Here is a 19,471-nt window from a genome sequence, read left to right as displayed (position 1 = left end):
GCAGTTGAGCTTAAAAGATAACCCAAACTGTTTATTCATAAAATCAAAACCTCTCATTCAGGATTTTGGTGGCAAGTAGAAACAGGCACAAGAGGGGAAGACCATATTCTCCAGACCACCAGCCAAGTGCTTTTCAGCTTTTGGTGTGGAAGTTGCTGGCTGAGCCCAAATCCCTGCAGCAATGCCTCAGCTGCTATTATCACTTTATCTGAGGTCATAAACACAGTCAGTGAAAAAATTATTTCCAGCACCTTGAGAAGGACTTGCTTCCATGATTCACGTAGTAGCTGAATGGCAGTTCCTTTCACCAGCGGCAGATTTGAGGCAGAATTCAGAGTTTGAGACCTCTCCTGCTGAAGGAACTCCTTTAGTTGCCACCTTTGACAGGATATTAGGCTGGCTGGAGAAGCGATCTTATCCCATACAGCAATACTTATGTCTCGTGTTTCAAAATAAGATTGCAAGCACTTGCATGTGCTCGTTGGCAGTCAGGTTGCTAGCAGCAGTATTCATAACACTTTACTGTCGTTCATCACTGTCTGCCTGTGCATATTAATGCTTAAAATGAGATATTTAATTAGTGCCATGTGTTTCTGGACCAAGTTTCACGTGAGCATCTCCCAGTCTTTTCCGGCTGGCAGGGTTTTTGTTTCCACCACGCCACGGTGCTGTCAGTGAACCCCCAGTGGAGGGCTGCCTGGTGGTGTGTCCTGGCTGCCCCCTGAGTGCTGCAACTGCGCACATGTGCTCAGAGAAGCTCACATGGACATTGACATCACCTGTATTTGTGGAGCTGCCTCATCAGCTGCTGCCGTCTCACATTCCTGGCTGGGAGAGGCACCCGGGCGGCTCGCCATGGTTTACTCCTTTCTCAGAATCCGCGGGGTGAGGGCAAAGTTTGGAGATGCACTTCTCCCATCATGTCATCTATTTACATGGCACATGCCTTGTGTGTGTGTGAGACAGTGAGGTCTTTTATTTTTTTTCCCCCTGCCCTAGTTCTTCTTTCTGGCAGTGGCGAGATGGAAAGGTGGGACGCTCTCATCTCTGCCAGCGAAAAGGTTTTCTGTATCTGAGGCTGGCTTGGAAATTCTTTAGGTGACATCACACCATGTCTGTGCAGACTCATTGTTTGTCATGGAAAAGCAATTCATCCATACACAACTTCCTTCCTCCCCAGACTCACGGAGATAAACTTTCCATTCTGTCTATTCCCTATAGAAACAGACCCAAAACATGTATGCGTGGCTACACACACATACACCTCGCCATCGCTCCGTCACGCTCGGGGCTGTGGGAGGAGGAAAAGGGAGGATATAGAAGATGTGAATAAAGTCACCCTGTTTTCTTCAGACATGGATCCCGCTGTGCCCAAGCAGTAAAACTCCCCTCCCACTGAGGTGCTGGGTCACACAAGGCTTTTTTGTCCTGAGGCTAATTCTGGCACTTGCAGCCCCACATCTGCCTGCCAGGTGAGATGGGCCACCAGCTGCAGGTACAGCACATCTGGATGGGGGAGGAAGTGAAGCGTGCTGCAAACAAACACAGCAAGTCCACCGTGGCGGGTGCAAGGAATTCGATAGAAAATACACTTCAGCAGTCTGAGCTGCCGAGGCTGGTGATTCATGTCTCGGGTGCTGCTGGCGGGGCAGACGGCAAGGCTGGGTACTCGTGTACCCCGCAGCCTGGGGAGGACCCGCACGTTCAGCCTGCCTTTGGGGACCCGCTGGGCAGGGGCAGGGCTGGGGGGACACCAGGCCTGGTGAGGAGGCTGGGGTGGGGCATTTTTCCATGGAAGAGAGGTGGGAACCGGGTGGTGCAGGGTAGGACGGTAGTGGGAAGCCTTATAGAGGTGAAGGCAGCGTCGATGGTGTGATAAGGTGTCTGTTTCCCTACGACATGAGGGAGGCAGGGTGTGAGGAGCACATCAGAAATACCTGCACACAGTGCAGGATACCTGCATTTGTTTCTGCCGGTGTCCGGGAGGGACAGGGTTGCAGCTCGATTGCCCTGCCTTTGAGATTCGCGGTGATTCCAGCGGGGAAGGGAGAGGGTGTTTGGACAAGAGGAGTCTTTGAAGCTTTTCTCCTGTCCACCTCCCCTGCCCATAAAGCCATTAGGCTCCGGTGCCAGCCCTATCTGCGCTCGTCGCTGGCGGCTCGGCCGAGCCTCGCAGACCCCCCGTCCGGGGCACGGGGCTGGGGCCGTGGCGTGGGGCCCTTCGAGAGGCCGTTTTGGGGAGGGGGCAGCTCCTTTCCGAGCCGCCTCTGCATTACAAAGGCAGCGGGGCCAGCGCGGCTCTTTGATGTGCCCCGCCGGCTCCCGCACACCTGCGGCCGTGGGGCTCCCGGCACCGCCGGACCGGGGCGCGCATCAAAGCCCGAGCCGAGCTTTGGGGGGCGGCCCCCAGGCACCGCAAGGGTGAGAGCAGCCCCGCCGTCTGTCCGCTCCCCCCGGGCCGCACCGGGAGGCTCCGGCGGCGGAGCCCCGGCAGCGCGGCCCCTGCCCCGGGGCCGGGGGCGGGCGGGAGGCAGGGCCGCCGCCGGAGCCCCCGGGAGGCGGCGGCCGGGGGAGGGTCCTGCGGGGTGGGAGGGGGCGGCAGCCGGGCTGAGCTCGCCGCGCCCCCGCCGCACGCAGGCCCCGCTCCAAGGGCTTCTCCTTCGGCACTTCTCCGCAGGGCGCCCCGTCCCGGCGGCCGGCTCCGCGGGGGCTGCCCCCGCAGCCCACCATGACCGGGCCGAGGCTGGCCCTCGCCGCCGCGCTTCTCTGCAGCTGCACCTCGCCGGTGGCCGACGCCAACTCCTGGTGGTAAGTGAGGGGAGCCGGCGGAGCCTTTGTCCGGGACCGTCCGGGGCCGTGCAGCAGCTCCTGCCCTGCGTCCTCCTCGGGAACTTCCCTGCCTCCCGGGCTTCTTTCGCAGCAGCTCGCTTCTCTCCAGGTTCCCCCCTCTCTCCTCCCGCTGTCCCTGCCCTGTTTCAGGAGTGGTGGGACGCAGCCCCTCTCCTCCAGGCATTTCTGGGCTCCTTTTGTACGGGCTCGCTGAAATGCCGTCCGGGCTTTAGGATGTGGGGAATGTGTAGGGAGTGGATGGGTAAGGTTTCCTACCCGCTGCCAAAAGCCCGGGGAGCAGCCGCGGAGCCCCTTCCCCCGAAGAGCGGAAAATAGCCTGGCTCAAAGGCAGGCATCGCTCGCTGGCGCTGTGTAAAATAGCTGCTCGCTTTCTGCTGCAGGGAAAGTGCCGAGCTTTCTCTCTGCCTCCTCCCCATCCCGGGTGTCCTCTGTGTTTAAACTCGGCTTACAAACGAACAGTGTTGCTCCCGCTAGAGCCTTGGAAAAGCCTCGCATCTGGCAGAGCAGTGGAGGGAGGCAGCTGACATGAGAAATGCGCCCGGGCTCCCGGAGCGGGGCTGGGCTGGGCTGGGCTGGTGGGGAGAGGTGTCGGGCGCTTCGCGGAGGGGGCCTCTCCCTCCAGACTCCCTGGGATGTTTTTCTCATCGTAGGTCTTTGGCCATGAACCCCATCCAGAGGCCTGAGATGTACATCATCGGCGCCCAGCCGGTGTGCAGCCAGCTGCCGGGGCTGTCCCCCGGGCAGCGCAAGCTCTGCCAGCTCTACCAGGAGCACATGGTGTTCATCGGGGAAGGGGCCCGCAGCGCCATCAAGGAGTGCCAGTACCAGTTTCGGCAGCGGCGGTGGAACTGCAGCACGGTGGACAACACTTCCGTCTTTGGGAGGGTGATGAAAATAGGTAGGAGCACCTAGAAGTACAGAAGTACACCCGGCAGCACAGTGAAGTGCTGGGCTCAGGCAGCTGCACTGTCCCTCTGCATCTCTGTCCCGTCTTCCAAATACGCAGGCAGGAGTGATGAGCCCCATTAGCACGGCTCCTGAAGCTGCCTTTAACGAGCTGTCCCATTCCCTGGCACTGCCCGAATGCTGCCTGTGCCTGGCTGGTGGCACCGATGCAGCTCGGCCACAGCAGGAGCCAGCGGGGGGGCGAGCGGGACACAGTTTCTTTTGGGGGGAGCACGGGAAGGTCAGGAAAAGGGGGGCTGCCTCTGTCTGGTGGGCTTTAAAGGTAATGAGGGAAGAAGCTGGAGGCAGGAACAATGGCCCCGTGTTATCGTTCCCAGCATCTCGGAGAGGGAATGCAGCCCTGAGATGTGGGAAATACGGACTCTTCGGGCATGGAAATTCCCCCACTTCCCCATACTGCCACTTTCTGTGTAAACTTAAGGGATTTTTATAATTCCTGCCCAATAAGAGGCACATTGACAGGCCATTGCTGCACTTGAATTGAGGTGTGACCTAGCTACATTGTCCCAGCTCCTTTTGAAATGCAGTCATCTGATGGCAAGAAACTGAGAAATCCGGGCTCGGTTTGATATGTCCGACAGCCAGGCCAATAAAGAAAAGGTGTTAAAACAGCCACACACACAAACACACACACACTCACTCACTCTCCACAACCCCTGTCCGAAGGTTTTGTTTCCCACCCACAAAGCCAATCATTTACACAGAAGAATCAGAAGTATTTCTCGGTTGTGAACTCGAGGGATGGAAAAAGACCTTCAGCTCCTGTACCCCCAGTACTGCTTGCACTGGTTTTGGTTTCACTCTCAAAGAAACTGCATAGGCAGCAGGACACCGGGAGATGCATCTTTAATACCTCTGGGGCGTTTAGGCGATAGGGCACAAAGTCCTGTGATCTCCTCCATTTGATCCTGAAATTCATGTGTCATCCTCGAGAATTCTAGGGATATTTCTGCACATGTTAACTCAATCTTGCAGAATTCCTAATTCAGCCCACCAGAGCTATTCTAATTCTTCCCTTTCTGCCTAGCTCATACCCCAACAGCTCTTCTCTGGGGTATTCCCCTGGGAAATGCCGTTTCCTTACACATACTTCCAGTTCCTGTCACACATCCAAAGCATCTGTGCATCCTTGATCTCTCACTTTCTGATAGGAAGGGTGGTGGCCCGATGGGGCTGCATGCAGTCCCAGATTATTAAAACTTTGGGGGATGAAAACTGAAATTTCATCCACCAAAGGAAAATAACGTCCATCTATCCTCTCTGATGTCACTCCCTCACATAAACAATAGTGTTTCATTTCCCCAAATAAATACTTGTGACTCCACAAGGATGCAGTAAAATAGGAATCTCCCCTTCTAGAGCATTCCTCATACTCCAGTAGCTTTCTGCAACTCTGGGTTGGTGTGATGAGAAGGTCCACACGTGGAGAAGAGAAGTAAGGGTGAACTAAGAGAGCAAAGATCAGAGCTGAAAGATGAAAAGCTGTCAGGAAGAATCAGAATGTGTAGAGGAAGAAGGAACTAGAGTGGATACTGGGAGGGGGAGGATTTCTCCTTTCTAAAATGAATTTGATCCTATGAGTTAAGATTGGGAGCAGACTTCTTTGTGTTTTGGTGGAGATAGAGGTGTGTGACGGGTATGGCATTAGTCCTCCTTGGTTTGTGTGTATTTGTGTGCATTTGCTTGTTGAGTGAGCCCTGTTCTGTTGTATCTGTGGTAGGAATCTGCTGATGGCAGTGTCTGAGGTGACTGCCTGCAGTTGCCCACTCTTTGAAAATCTATTCCAGCAGAGTTTTGGAACCATTCTCTGGTCAGTTAGAGCACATTGAGATGTTTATACTCCGGCAAGAGACTGCACAAAAGAAAAATGTCACTGCAGGTGTCCTGGGGTATTCCCGGGTCTTTGGTGATTCATGGCTGTTATCTGTGTCACTGATAAGCTGCTGTGGAAGGAGATGCTGCCTCTCTTTTTTATTACCTTCCTTACTTTTACATTTTCCTACTTTGTAATGAATCATTGCTTATCATTTCAGCAAATGTATTTTCCACGCTGGGGAAGAAGACAATGCCTTTCAATCTCTTAGGTTATGCCAGATATAAAGTCATTCTTCCCTGGGTTCATACTGTGTGTCTGTCTCCTACTTTCAACCTCTGAGCCCCAAATCTGGACCACAGCCCTTTTTCTGTACTCTGTGCCAATGGCACGAGAAAGGTCTGGAGACCAGAATATCTGCAAGAGTGCACAGACATGCCAGATTGTTGTGGAGAGGGAGGGGAAAGGAGATAAGAAGGACCCAGAAGGTGCACAGAGTGCCAACAACCCTCGCTGCCCACCCACCACTGCGAGCATGGCATATATTACATGATTTCTGGAGCTGGATTGTGAGAGGGGAGGAGAGCCTGACTTGGCCAAAGCCTGGGAGATCTGTGTGAGAGCTTTCACTCAGAAACCTGGAAGATCAGTTTCCTTTCCCCTTCACAGAACTTGACTTAGCTCAGGAGCAGGAGAGCTGGTCGGTCTGTGTTTAATCATTACACCTTCATTTTGTGCTTTTCATGGGAGTGAGGCAGTCCGGTGACACGAAGCTTTTGGAGGGGCACCCGTAGCACTGAAGTGGGCTGCTTTGGAGCACTGTTTTCTCCTAGTGTTTGTGTTGTTATAAGACTTGCTCTTAGCTTTTAAATGTGCTTTATTCAATAACAATATCTAATGATGTAAAAAATTATCCTTCCTGTTGCTTCCTGTTCTGTCAATACAGATTATGGACTGTGCATGTGTGTGTATATGTAGCTCTATACATTATACACAGACACATTCCTTACTGCTACATTTATGAGGGGGAGAGGACTGAGCACCCCAAAAGGTCATGTTAGAATTTCCTCAGGGGAGGAGAGAACATATCTCCTCCAGAGGAATCCTAAATGCAAGCCTGGGGTTTCCAGGTTAGTCCAGTCATTTCTGGAGCCAAAGATCTTATCTCTTCTGTCTTTTCAACTGCTAAAAGGGAAAAAAAAAAAAAAAAAGACAGTCATAAAAGTAGAGAACAAAGAGAAATTTTTTCCCCTTGTTTTTCTTCGAGATCGGCAAACTTTGGGGTAATGCTTTTGAAAACAACGAGTTGAAACGAAAACTTTTTCATTTTTCATTGGTGTCGGTGTCCCCGAGCGGGGTCCGTTCTTCTCGCGTTTCCTTCTGGAGCAGCTCCGGGGGAGCGCAGCGCTGCCCGGGCGCGGCTCCGGGCGGGCGGGCACAGGAGGGCAGCAGAGCTCCGCCGAGCTCCCGGCGACCACAGCCCGCTGAGAGGCCACCGCTGAGTCCGGAATAACACCCCAGTCCTTGGAGAGGACCAGCGAAAACCCAAATGCTTTTCCAAGTGTTTGCTTTGTGGGCGGCAAGGGGGAGGGGGAAACCAAAGCGAAAAACCCCACCCTGCTGTGATTTGTTCCAGCCTCTTGTCCCACCACCATCCTCAGCAGCCTGAAAAACTCGTGCAGATGCAGGGGCTGCAGGCTGAGTTGTGCTGCTACATCTGGCAGGTGGAGAGGGTTAAAATACGGACAGTAAAAGTGTAAATCCCAGTGTCTTTTCGGGAATCTCAGGCTGTAAGGATGCTAAGCACCTGGAGTCATGCAGGCTCTGCTGCACGAGCTGTCACAGTGTGAGGTCCTTTCCGTGCATGTATTTTAATCTCTATAGACAGGGCAGTGCTCTCCTTAAAAGGATGATTGGTGTGTCCTCAGGGCTTTCTCCATACAGGTAGGGGCAAAACTCTACATTGGACTGTTACCATAAAATACCCATAGCATGCAAAAACAATGAGTAGATGAGTACAGATGAGTAAAAGCTTGATTTTGGTTACTGAAGAATTGCCCTAACTCTCTTATGGGCCACTCTCATCTGAGTTTCCTTAACTAGGAGTCACTCCTCTGCATCTCTTGGACCAGGGAGGTTTGGTGAGCATAGTTCTCTTCTAACGACCTGCGAGTAAGGACCTTCCTTCTGTATTATGTGTCATGTAGCATTTTGTCAGCTGTGTTCCCGATCAAAAAACCTTAGTGTTCATCTCTCATTTAGGTGAGGTAAAAAAATCAAAAGTTGTTCTGCAAAGTGGATGCTATTTACAGCCTTGCCTTTGTCTTGGGTCATTACCACTAAGCTGGTGATAAGCTGCTATTAATTAGGGATTGTCAGCACGTGCAAATTGGAACAAGAGCACACCAAATGCGTCAGCTCAGCCCTGCTGAGGGAGCTGGCACTGAGAACCTCCTGAGCTGGTGATAAATTATTCTTTGAGGATCTGCCCTTTGAAGTCACTAAAATTTGCTCGAGAGCATCTTGCTGGGGTTTGGTGTAAGTAGCCCTTCACAATTAGATTGGTTATTCTAATGAAGCTTTGGCAGTTGTTCTCTTTATCACGTGCAAGTTTGGTAATGAGCACAATGGCTCTGAAGGTGTTGGTTCAGCTATTTATTAGACATGTGGTGAGAGTGCAGGTGTGGATTGCCTCTTTCTCCCTCTCCCCCTCTGCAGACACTCAGCACTCATGGTGCTTGGTCTCACGCAGGGCTCTGGCTGTGCTGGTGCCCCGGTCACACTGGGGCTGAATCCCTGCCAGGAATACCGAGCTGGAGACCTGATCCAGCTGCTTGGCTCAGCTGCTGAGCTGTGGAGGGCATGCACGCCAAGCAGGGCAGTCCCTAGTAAACCTGCTTAATGGAAAGTCTTTTCATTTATTATGGTCTACATGGGAGTTTTACTTCTTCCAGCACTGTGGTTCTGCAGGCAGTGGAAGAGCCCCTGCCTTGATGTTGCAGTGCAAAAATTACTTTCCTTCACTTTGTCTACCAATAATTTTCAGCTGACCTTACATAAACTAAACTTAGTTCAGTGAAGAGGAGCCCACAAAGACTGCATGTCCCAATTAAATGAAAGGCACTCCAGAGCAGTAACTGGGTTAACCAGAGTACTCCTTTTGCACAGACCCAGCCTCATTACTTGTTCTTAATGATTATTGCCAAATGCAGTGGCTAAGTCAGCGGCTGTAATTTCAGCAAGTGAATGACCCACCTGCTGGTTGAGAGTTTCCTCAATGAAATAGAATGATTGGATGTCTTGCTTGGGGTGACTTTATGATGCTTGTATCCCCAATTGTCTGTTCTGTTGGTGTTGAATATTGAGTTTGCAGCTTTAAGACTGGTTCCAGGAGAGAAGGGTGAGAGAAGAGGTGCAGAGTTTGTTATCAGAGACTGCATTTGCTCCCCTGCATCCTTCACACAGACTGTGCTGTCTGCAGTGGACAGCAGCAGAGAGCTCTCTTTTGCTCTTGGTTAGTTTTTCTGGAGAGTAGAGGCAAAGAAGCTCCCTGGACTGTGGGTTGTTTTTTTCCTTTTTCTTGGAATTGTCCGAACCTGCTCTGGACTGAAAACCCAGAGGAGCACCGGGAGCTCACACCTGTGGCTCATCTGGGCTGTGACCTTTCCCAGGGATGGAGGGACTGAGAACAGCCTGAGCTGGGCTGTAAACCATGGAAGGGACTCTTCTGAATTTGTCATCTCATCAGAGCAGTGAGAGGTTTTGCTCTTTAGTATTGTTCATTTTTGTGCTGGGGAGTGCTTTGCCTGTTAAATAAACAGGTTTTTTTCCACTTCTCTCTGAGGAAATATTTCCCTGAACCAGCTGGGGGAGGGACTGCTTGAATCCGTTTCCCAGAGGGACCCCATTCAGCGGTTCCTCCCAAATTTGCCCTAAACCAGGACAAAGTGTAAAGGGGATGGGCAGTCCCTGCCTCTGGAGTTGCTACCCAGTGTGGAGGCCCATGGGCCTGCTAGGCTCCACCTGCAGCCTTGCCTTGGAGGGATGTCCCTTGAATGGGCTGTGGTTTGCTTATCTCAGCCTTCCTGGAAGGATGCTTTTTAGGTTGGCACATCTTTTCTTATCATGGTGAGCTATTCCCAAAGGCTTCAGTCATCCCACTGTGCCCTAGTACCCATGTTAATTCTTTGTAACCTATTAGTTTTTCCCTCTTGGTACCACCCTTGCTTTTCCCCATAAAAACCCCAGTTTTTCCCCCAAATTCTAAGGGAGCTGTCGTCCTTGGTTTCTTTTTCAAAGCTGCTGGATAATAAAGGAATTTCTGTGGAATCACCGTATGACGGTTCTGTGTTTTGTCCCTGAGTCGGCCTGGGAGCTGAAATCACTGATCAGAGCTGATCACTTGTGGCCACGCTTGCTGAGCTGTATCTGGCACTGGGAGAGCTGCCAGAGACCCCCTTAGAAGGCAATCCCTTGCGGGACTCTTCCTGGGAACGTTGGCCGCTTTGCGGCTCGGAGCATCGGATCTCCACGGACCCTCCTAGCAGCCAACAACCCAGAACGGGGATGGAGCCCTCGCATTCTTTACTTCCAGCAAATCCCTCGCACGTGCTGTGTTGATTTTTTTTTTATTTTTTTTTTTTTCTGTCGCCCCTTGTGTCGCAGGTAGCCGAGAGACCGCCTTCACGTACGCGGTGAGCGCGGCCGGCGTGGTCAACGCCATCAGCCGCGCGTGCCGCGAGGGCGAGCTGTCCTCGTGTGGCTGCAGCCGAACCGCCCGGCCCAAGGACCTGCCCCGGGACTGGCTGTGGGGCGGCTGCGGGGACAACGTGGAGTACGGCTACCGCTTCGCCAAGGAGTTCGTGGATGCCAAGGAGAGGGAGAAGAACTACGTGAGAGGGTCGGAGGAGCAGGCTCGCATGCTGATGAACCTGCAGAACAACGAGGCTGGCCGCAGGGTAAGAGCACTGAGTGCTGGCTGCCTCCTTTACCTGGGGGTGGCTGGATATCAGATCCCTTGGAGGTTTGATGGGGGCTAAGCCAGTGATAGCCCAGGAAAAGCATGTTCGGCATTTTTGTGAGTATTACAATATGGACAATATTCCGGTTTTAATATCAGGCTTCCTTTGCCAGTGAATTTTGGGGTCTGTTGAGATACTGTGTGGCACACATATGCAGGCACTTAAGCCCTTTCCAAATAAACTAGGTGCTGTTCTGGCCCATTTTTAAGGTTTATGTCTGAGAAATCAGCTTCCCAGAGCTCTGAGAGTGACGGGCTGGTGGTAAAAAGCAGAACCCTTTGGCATGTAGAATTGTCTTCTAATACCATCGTTTAGATTTTTGGGAATATAGGGCTAGGAGCCTGGCTATCTCTGAAACTCAGGCCTTGCTCAGTTACCTTGGTAGTGGGCACAATAAATAGTTTGCATTTAGGTGACAAACACTTTCTGAGAAGATTCACAGTTTTGATCTGAGGACCCCTAGGGATGGAGAATCCATCACTTCCCTTTGTAGTATGATACCAGCATTAATCACTGTTTCAACTCTGAACCTAGTAATCATTTGAATTTATCTGGCACGGGCTTCCAGTCAGTTCTTTTTCTGACTTTTACAGCTAAATCCAAGACCCTCTTAGTAATCAGAATTTCCTTGGCATACAAGTATTTATCTACTGTAATTTATTCACCATTCTTTCTTCACAAACTAGATTGAGTTCTGAAGGCTCTCTCAGAGGTTCTCATCAGCCATCAAATAATTTCCCTGTCATTTTAGTGTACCCTTTCCTTTTTCCCATACTGCTTTCGTATGCATTCAGTGCATGCACTTTTGCTTTTCACACAATTCCTCTGTCTGTGATTAATAGCCTGGAAGGTGTAGCATCATTCATCTGTAGTGCAGCTGTGTAATCCTGCCTCTTTCCAAAAGTAGAACAGGAATACTAACTTGAACATTCATGCATTTTCCCCAGGGTGTTTTAAGTTTTTATCATTCTTCCCTAAAAGTAAGCTTTTCAAAGGTTAATTTTATTTCTAATTCATGTTAAAAAATCCCATTAAGTGTGTTTAGTCTTGCTCTTCTGCACATTCATAACTAAAATCCTTGGTTTTCTTATCAATTTTCTCCCCTTTTTTACTTCTAATTGTTACTGAATTATCTTTCCCTTTCCCTTGGATGTCTGTCTTTTCTGTGTGTAATTTTGGGTTCATTTTGACACCAAAGATGATTTATTCAGTATTTCTGGTTGTGAAATCAATGTGTCAGGTTGAAGCATTGCCAGTATTTCCTGGTTCTTTTGCAAAATCCAATTGGGGAAAATTTGCAGTAGGTGAAAACCTGGACTTGAAAACTCTGTAACTCAGTGAGTTTTGGTTTGGGATTGGGTTTTTGTTTTTTTTTTTTTTTGCTTGGATAGGCAGAGGCTCTGCATTTGCTTAGAAATGGGGTTTTGTGTGCTGGAGTAGTAGCCTGAATGTGACATTCTTTTCTGCATTGCTTGCTTTGAACATCCTGTGTATCTGGAACATGAACTTGGGTTACTACAAATAAATACCCTGCCTAAAGCAAGGAGTGAACATGAGAATCCAACAGCCTTGAGGGGTCCAGAGACAGACTATGGCCCCTCGTCTGAGGTGCCAGGTGAATTGCAGTAATGTTGATTAAATGAACACAAGTCATTTTAGACGAGATTAAATTAAATGGAAGTATAAACCAGCGTGTAATTAAGATTGTGGATTTAAAAAAACATAACACAAAACCCTGATAAACTAAGGGAGCTGATTAATAAGCCCAGCCGAGGAACTGGATGTGGAGGAGGTCTGGAACTTTTTCAAGTCAAAGATGCTAAAGCCATTACAACTCTGCATGCCAACAAGAGAAAAAAAAGTTGTAGAAAGAATATCCAGACCTCACTGAATAAATAACTGCCACAGAGAAGCTGTTAGGAATAGACCAAGAGCCTACTAAGAATGGAGAGGAAAAAAAGATAGCAAATAAATAACAAAAAGCTCTGTCTTAGAGGTCAAGAAGTGGAAAGAGGAGGTGAGAACAGGAAAAATCATGCTGAGTCAGACCTTGAAAAGGCTAATAAAATAAACAGCAAAAGTTTTTTAAACTTTGCAAATTGGAGGAGATTGGAAGAAAGGAGACAGCCAGTGAGGATGAGGCTGAGTCTAAAGGCAGAGAAGTTTTGCTACCCAAAGTGAGTGAGTGTTTTTCTTGGGGCTTCGAGTTGTAGTGGGGGGCATTGGATATCTCAGAGGAAAACAGAAAATAATTTGAGAAGACTTTTTCAAAAGTTGATCACACAATCATTTAGAACATCACTGATTTTTCTAAAAGCTTACTAGATCTGATAGGTCTCATTTACATGAACTGTGAAACATTTGAGGTATTTTCCCCATGGGAAATTCTTGGTTAAACTGGGAAATATACTGAAAATTGCAGTAGCTGTGGGATGGATAAGAAACTGGTTCAAAGTAAGACGTCAGTAAGTTGTGTGAAAAAATGTAGCTTGATTTTAATGGAGCTTGATTAGCAGAGCTCATCAAGGACTTGCCTTTAGGATTTTTGTTTCTCAGCCTCAACACAAGTGCTAGGAATGGGCTGATGAACTTTGCTGTTGATGCCAAGGTGGCAGGTATTATAACTACAGAGGAGAATCTGAATTCTGTACCAGCAGCTAATGACACTCAGTAAAACAACATTAAGATCGTCATTTGAGGCCTTGCATGAAATACATCTTTAGTCATTAGGAAAAGGGTAGGAAAGAATTGGTCGCAGCAGTTGGCTGCAAATGACTGCAGATGTAATGTGGCTTGGAAGGTGGTAAATATCCTGTAACATACTAGACATAAGTCTTTTTATACAACGTGGGGGAATACTAATGCCATTGTATTAAGCTCTCGTGAGGCCCCAAAGTATTGTATGTTCTCATATTCCCAAGTAAAATGACCTCAGACTAGAAAAGGCTTGTTAGGGCTGACCCAAGGGATAGGAATCTTTTCTTAAGAAAGTGTGCTAGAGCAGCTTGCCATATTTAGCCTAGTAAAGTGAAAGTGGAGAGAGGATATGACTGATGTCTGTGTTTGTGGGAGAAATAACAGGGAAGGAAAAGTACTTTTTAAGCAAAAGGCCAATTTGGCACAATAGCAAATGGGCATAAAGTAAATACATATAGGCTGGAAATCAGAAAAAGATATTGTTGGAATGGCAATCAGAATAATGGTGGCTGAAAACCTAATTGCTTTTAAAAGGGCATCCTATGCATTTAGGGAAAATGTTACTTGAAGCAGTGCCTACAATAGCAAGAGATCATACTTAATAACACAGGAGGTCCTGTCTAGTGTGCATTCCTCAACTTCTGAGATACTGGTTTTGTAAGTAGGAAGGTGCATATGTAACTCCTCATTCCCAGAAGTTTATAGTGGATGAAAGGACTGCTGGGGACCCGGCAGTGAGCACTGCAGAGTGACCACCAGCTGCCATCCCACTGCAGCCTTGCCCTGCGTTCACAGCCAGGGTTTCAGCTGATCCCTTCCAATTTAAAGCAGATTTTGGCGTGTCCCTTCGCTCAGTTTCCTATGAGTGAGAAAGTTCTCACTGAATCCTGAGGAGCTCTGGTGGCAGGAGAGAGGATTGTCCCTCCTCTCCGTGGTTCTCAGAAGGAGCTGGGGGGGGGAACAGAAGGGAATCAGAGCTCTTTCATCTTTCAGGCAGTCCTGACCCCATCACCCCTTCACTCCACATCATAGTCCTTGTGGTGGTGGCTTCTGGCTTTATTGCTCTTGTTTGTTTGTCTTTGGCTGTTATCTCAATATGTCCTTTCCTTCCATCTGTCTTTTCTTCCAATTGGTCTCCATTAGCCTCTCTTACTGCCCCCCTTCCTTATCTGTCACTCTGTCTGGCAGGCTGTGGCAGTCAGTCCTTCCTTGCTGTTTACCCAGTCAGCATATGGCAGCCTTCAGTCATCAGTCACTCCAGCCACTGCCAGAAGAGCCTGGAAGGGGGTCTGGCTAATTGACCACATAGGAATTATCCATTAATTCTCTTCCTGTTCCCATTCCTGCACTAAAAGAATTGGAAGAGAACTTGGGCTTATGGGAAGGGGCTTTAAGCCCTTCCATTAGAGGCATTTTCAACCTGTTTAAGTGGCATGGCCATCGATCAGATCCTGCCCTCAGAACTGCATGTGGGGTCTGTTATTCTTTACCTTGACCCGAGCCTGGTTGGAGAGGAATTCTCCAATTTCCTCTGCTTTCTCCTCATCTGGGCAATGAAGGGGGAGAGTGGCAGAGTCATTTAGCAACTGGAGCTATGGCTGGCTCCACAGGACATGGGTGGTGGGAGCTGTGGGGGGCTGAGTGGCACCATGCTCACCTGTGATCACTGGTAGCCCTCGCCTTCCCCCGAGCAGTTACTGCCCACATGGGCCAGATGTTTTGAGCATCAGTTGCCGAAAGCCAAGTCAGAGTGAATTCATTCCCATGACATTAACTGAGGGGGATTGAGTTGCAGTGTTTTTCTAAAGGAACAAAGCCCAGGATTAGGAAGAATCATAATACTTTATAAAAACACATGCAAGGGCAAGGGAGGCATGAGTGGCCTGGGATTTGACAGAACCATAACCAAAAAGTGCTAACACAGGCTTATAACAAGCAGGCTGGCAGTGCAGTGAGGATATAGTAAGTGTCTGGTGCTCAGGAAATTCAGCTGTAGCCTGTCTGGTCATAGTACAGCAGGAATCCTTAAGTAACAGTGTGGTTGGTCCTCTGCAGTTGTAGTTTGATCCAAGACAAGTGCTTAACTCCCAGCTTGTAGCTGCTACATTGCACCATGAGGGATTGCCTTGGTAAATTGAGCTCTGAGGAGCAGAACCAAAGCTTTTCTGTTTTAAGGACTCACCCCATTGACTTTCTCAGGAGCTGGACTGGCCTCCATGTGATTTAGCCATTAAGCCAAATTGAATCTTCACTAGCTGTCAAAAGCACTAGACATTAGCTAAGCAAGGAGCAACCAGTTGTTGTAGGAGAACTCTGACCTCTCCCTGCTGGTCCAGAACGTTGTTGTAGGCAGAAGCTTTTGCTTGCAGCATGCTCAATTGCCTTAATCACCTTGGCATGTGAAAGCAGGGAGCTGGGAAGCTTTCTTTTGTGTCAGTGAGTGAGGCAAAAAAGAAACCTCTGTGTTTGGCTGCTTTTTTCAGCAGAAAACCTAGCTGGAAGACACATGGCCATCTCTTTTAGAGCACTCTATTTTGTTCTCATGTTCCTTGCTCTCCCCCATCACATACAGCTGGTGGTAATTTTGCAGCCGATGCCAAACTTCTCTGCTTGGCATGCAGGATCTGGCAGAAGCACTGCAGGATACAGGATGGTCTTGGGAGAGCAGATGTGAGCCTGATGGTGAGAGGATGAGGAGCCAAGGGCTGGGGGATCAAGCTGCTGTAACGCAGAGTAGCTCTGTTGGGAAGGGGATGCCCAGCTCTTGCTTGGCAAGCTCAGTGTCTGAAAGCTGACAGGAGCTCACGTGGCATTGCACTTTTGTACCTGTCTCTGAAATGAATGGGAAGAACAAACCCAACCTGCATTTCAATTTGCTTTCCTTGGTTTTTATTTCTCAGTATTTCTCTCACTTCCCAGTTAGTGTGGAGAGTAAACACCATTTCCTTTAACATCCTGTGCTTGCTCTGATGAGGTTTTTACACTCTGAATTTTCAAGACTCTTTGCTAACTTTGATGCTGGATTTCCAGGGGTATGATGCATCTCCAGCCCCCGCAGGCTCCTGAAGATGTAGCTGGAAGTGTCTGGGGAAAGGCAGCACAAGGATCTTGGGTGTGCTGTTGAAATCCCGGCTGTTCTGCCTGGTGACAGCCCTGCTAGTGGAGGGAGCTGGGCACGAGATGGCGCAGGAACGCAGCGAGGGCTCCCGGCTCAGCCCTGCACTGCCTGGAGAGCACCTCCAGCTGCCTTCCAGGGAGATGTGTCCATCTGTGCACCACCACCCCTGCCTGCCTCTCTCTGGACACTGCCCCTGGACCAGCTCCTCTCGGCAGAGATGAAGGGAAAGGGTGTGGATTTATTTCCAAAGGATGCAGATGTATCCCTGTAATGACAGTGTCGAGTCCTGGTGCAGGTGGTAGGAAATGGGCTGGTTCCCAGGTGTGTTCCCTTTCTGCAGCACTGAATGGGAATAACATGCCACACTGTGGTGGTCTGCCAGGTGGGGAATTTCCAGAGTGCACGCAAAGAGGGCTCCTTCTCTTTTTCTCCTGCTCCTGACCCTGCTGTCAAGGCAGAAATCTGGCAGAGGGAAAGAAGGTGGGGTGAGGAAGTCGTGTTTGCAGGCAGTGTGAGCAGAAATAGAAATATTTGGGGAACAGGAACACAGCAGTCGCAACAGGGGGAGGAGAAGACCTTTGTCTCCTCTGAAGGGCGAAACAACAGAAATTGCGGGATAATCAAAGCAGCTCTGAGAGCGCGATGAATTCATTGCAATTAAGCCAGCTGCCAGTGCAGCGGGAACGAACCCAGCTCTGCCTGATTGCATTTCTCTCCCCACAGGCCGTGTACAAGCTGGCAGACGTGGCCTGCAAGTGCCACGGCGTGTCGGGCTCGTGCAGCCTCAAGACCTGCTGGCTGCAGCTGGCCGATTTCCGCAAGGTGGGCGACCTGCTCAAGGAGAAATACGACAGCGCCGCCGCCATGAGGATCAGCCGCAAGGGCAAGCTGGAGCTGGTCAACACCCGCTTCAACATGCCCACCCAGGAGGACCTGGTCTACGTGGACCCCAGCCCGGACTACTGCCTCCGCAACGAGACCACGGGCTCGCTGGGCACGCAGGGCAGGCTGTGCAACAAGACCTCGGAGGGCATGGACGGCTGCGAGCTGATGTGCTGCGGCCGGGGCTACGACCAGTTCAAGAGCGTGCAGGTGGAGCGCTGCCACTGCAAGTTCCACTGGTGCTGTTACGTCAAGTGTAAAAAGTGCACAGAGATCGTCGACCAGTACGTCTGTAAATGAAAGGAGCCGCCAAAGCAACAAATCTATATTATATAAATCTATATAAATATATTTTATATTTGTATAAATAAACAGATGGTGATAATAATTAAAGAAGCTTATTTAAGAGACGTTTTGGTTTTGGAATTTCCCCTCCCCCCCCCCATCAGGCCAGGTAATTTGATGTTCCTTCAGTTCTGCTGGGGAATCTGTCTTTGGGTGCATCTCCCCTCCAATGCTTCAGTCAGGGTGAAGAAGCTGAGGAGGTGCTGGCAAAGCACACCAGCACCTGCTCTTTCATTACAGACAGAAAGCCAGTGAGAGGAAGAGGAATGAGTTCTTTCTTCTCTCTGATGAGTAAATCTCAGCATTTTGCAATAGTTACTGCACATTGGAAATTACAGCCAGACATGGGTGAGTCCTAGTTATTCAGATTTCAAATCCTGCACTGGGAAATTCAGAACTGATTCTTGGTCCCTCTAAGGGCTTTGTCACATTAGAGGGAAGGTTAGCTAAGGCTACAAGGGTATGGCTTAAAATCCACAGTCTTGTAAACCATTCCTGGATGCTCCCCAGACCACAGTGGGGTAGAGGAAAGTTCACAGCCTGCTGTTATGAGGAAGGAAGGTCAACCTGTGGCTGACCAGTGCACAGCCTGGGAGTGCCCATAAAGCCAACACCTGGCTCTTCTGTAGTGCCTGGGCTGAGGGAAGTCTGCCCAGCTCAAACCACATGGCTGTGTGTGTGAGGGATTTTTTTTTTCTTTTCCTTTAAATCCCATGCTGAAACTTAATTTTTCAATAGAGAGGAAAAGCTGCCGGTGCCAGGGATGTTTGCAGAGTATATTTTGTCAGTGGAAAGAAGCATTGCACACATGCACGTGGCTGCACTCCTCATCCTGCTGCCAGTTCTCCTCTCTGAAGTGGATGCAGGTGGTCACCTTGTTCAGCTCTGTGAAATCCTCCTCACCACCAGCCCAGTTGTATAGTTTCTCTTTAACATTAAACGCCCCTCAATGATATTTCTTTCCTTCTGTTGCTTGTGTATACATGCGTTTTGTTTGATTTTTGGTGAGGTTCTTTTCTTTTACTGCTCTGTGTTTCAGAGGGCAGTGCTCTTCCCCAGCATCAGCTAACCACAGGAACGTTTGCTCCCAGAGTGTGGGTGGATGTTCACTGTGGAAGTCTTCTCTGTGTTTTTCCTTGGGAATAAAAAGACTGTAATAAAAGTGTACCAGGGCAGAAGGCATTACCAAGGTCTGCTAATCAGTCTTGCCACACTGGGATTTTAGTACAATCCAATTCATAAAGCAGGGAGCAAATTCTGTTTCTAGCACAAGACATTTCCTGTACCTCTCAGCATCTGCAGAGTTCATTTGCAGTCAGAACCATCAAGAGATGCCAATTCCCAAAATATAAGGGTTTGCTAATATACATCCGCTTTGTTACTGACATTGCAAGGGTGTTGTTTTTTCTTTTCCCTGTAAATTTTAAAATATGCCAATAAGCAATGAGCCAGTCATGAAGATTATTATTTTTATATTAAACCTCTGTTTCTTATAAAACATTGCAGTTTTACAGATTCCACCATTTCAACCACCAGAGAAGAATTTATATGTACCTTTCATACTTCAAATATTTGAGGACTCCAGAAAAGCACAAGGAAGAGAAATTATGCTTAATAATTAGGAGCTGTTGTTTTTTTAAACCAATGTGTCCAGTTTTTATTTTATTTTTTTTAATCCAACAGGCAATATATTTGCTGGCATCCCAGAATGCAGTTTTTTGGAATATAAACAGTGGCCTAGATTTACTTTATTATATAAAATCCAAAGCCAGTGGTATT

General features: G+C 49.0%; 1 protein-coding gene across 1 annotated transcript; it reads left to right on the top strand.

Moving 5' to 3' along the window:
- Window positions 1-2,680: 2,680 nt before the first annotated feature.
- Window positions 2,681-17,757, top strand: WNT5B (Wnt family member 5B). The gene is made up of 4 exons (XM_014870006.2): window positions 2,681-2,808; window positions 3,501-3,748; window positions 10,295-10,587; window positions 17,189-17,757. Exons 1-4 carry the CDS (start codon window positions 2,729-2,731, stop codon window positions 17,645-17,647), a joined length of 1,080 nt encoding a protein of 359 aa, XP_014725492.2. The 5' UTR covers window positions 2,681-2,728; the 3' UTR covers window positions 17,648-17,757.
- Window positions 17,758-19,471: the final 1,714 nt, after the last annotated feature.

This window comes from Sturnus vulgaris, chromosome 5 (genome assembly GCF_052056855.1).
Source record: "Sturnus vulgaris isolate bStuVul1 chromosome 5, bStuVul1.hap1, whole genome shotgun sequence".
NCBI classification, from domain to species: Eukaryota; Metazoa; Chordata; class Aves; order Passeriformes; family Sturnidae; genus Sturnus; species Sturnus vulgaris.
The sequence above is the reverse complement of the archived record's forward strand: the minus strand, read 5'-3'. Positions and strand labels throughout refer to the sequence as shown.

What these genes read in the sequence shown, in the direction of transcription:
- WNT5B (XM_014870006.2), top strand. Translation starts at nt 2,729, where the DNA reads ATGACCGGGCCGAGGCTGGCCCTCGCCGCCGCGCTTCTCTGCAGCTGC. An exon ending in GCCGACGCCAACTCCTGGTG is followed by an intron (nt 2,809 to 3,500) that starts GTAAGTGAGGGG and finishes TTCTCATCGTAG; the next exon opens with GTCTTTGGCCATGAACCCCA. An exon ending in ACAACGAGGCTGGCCGCAGG is followed by an intron (nt 10,588 to 17,188) that starts GTAAGAGCACTG and finishes CTCTCCCCACAG; the next exon opens with GCCGTGTACAAGCTGGCAGA.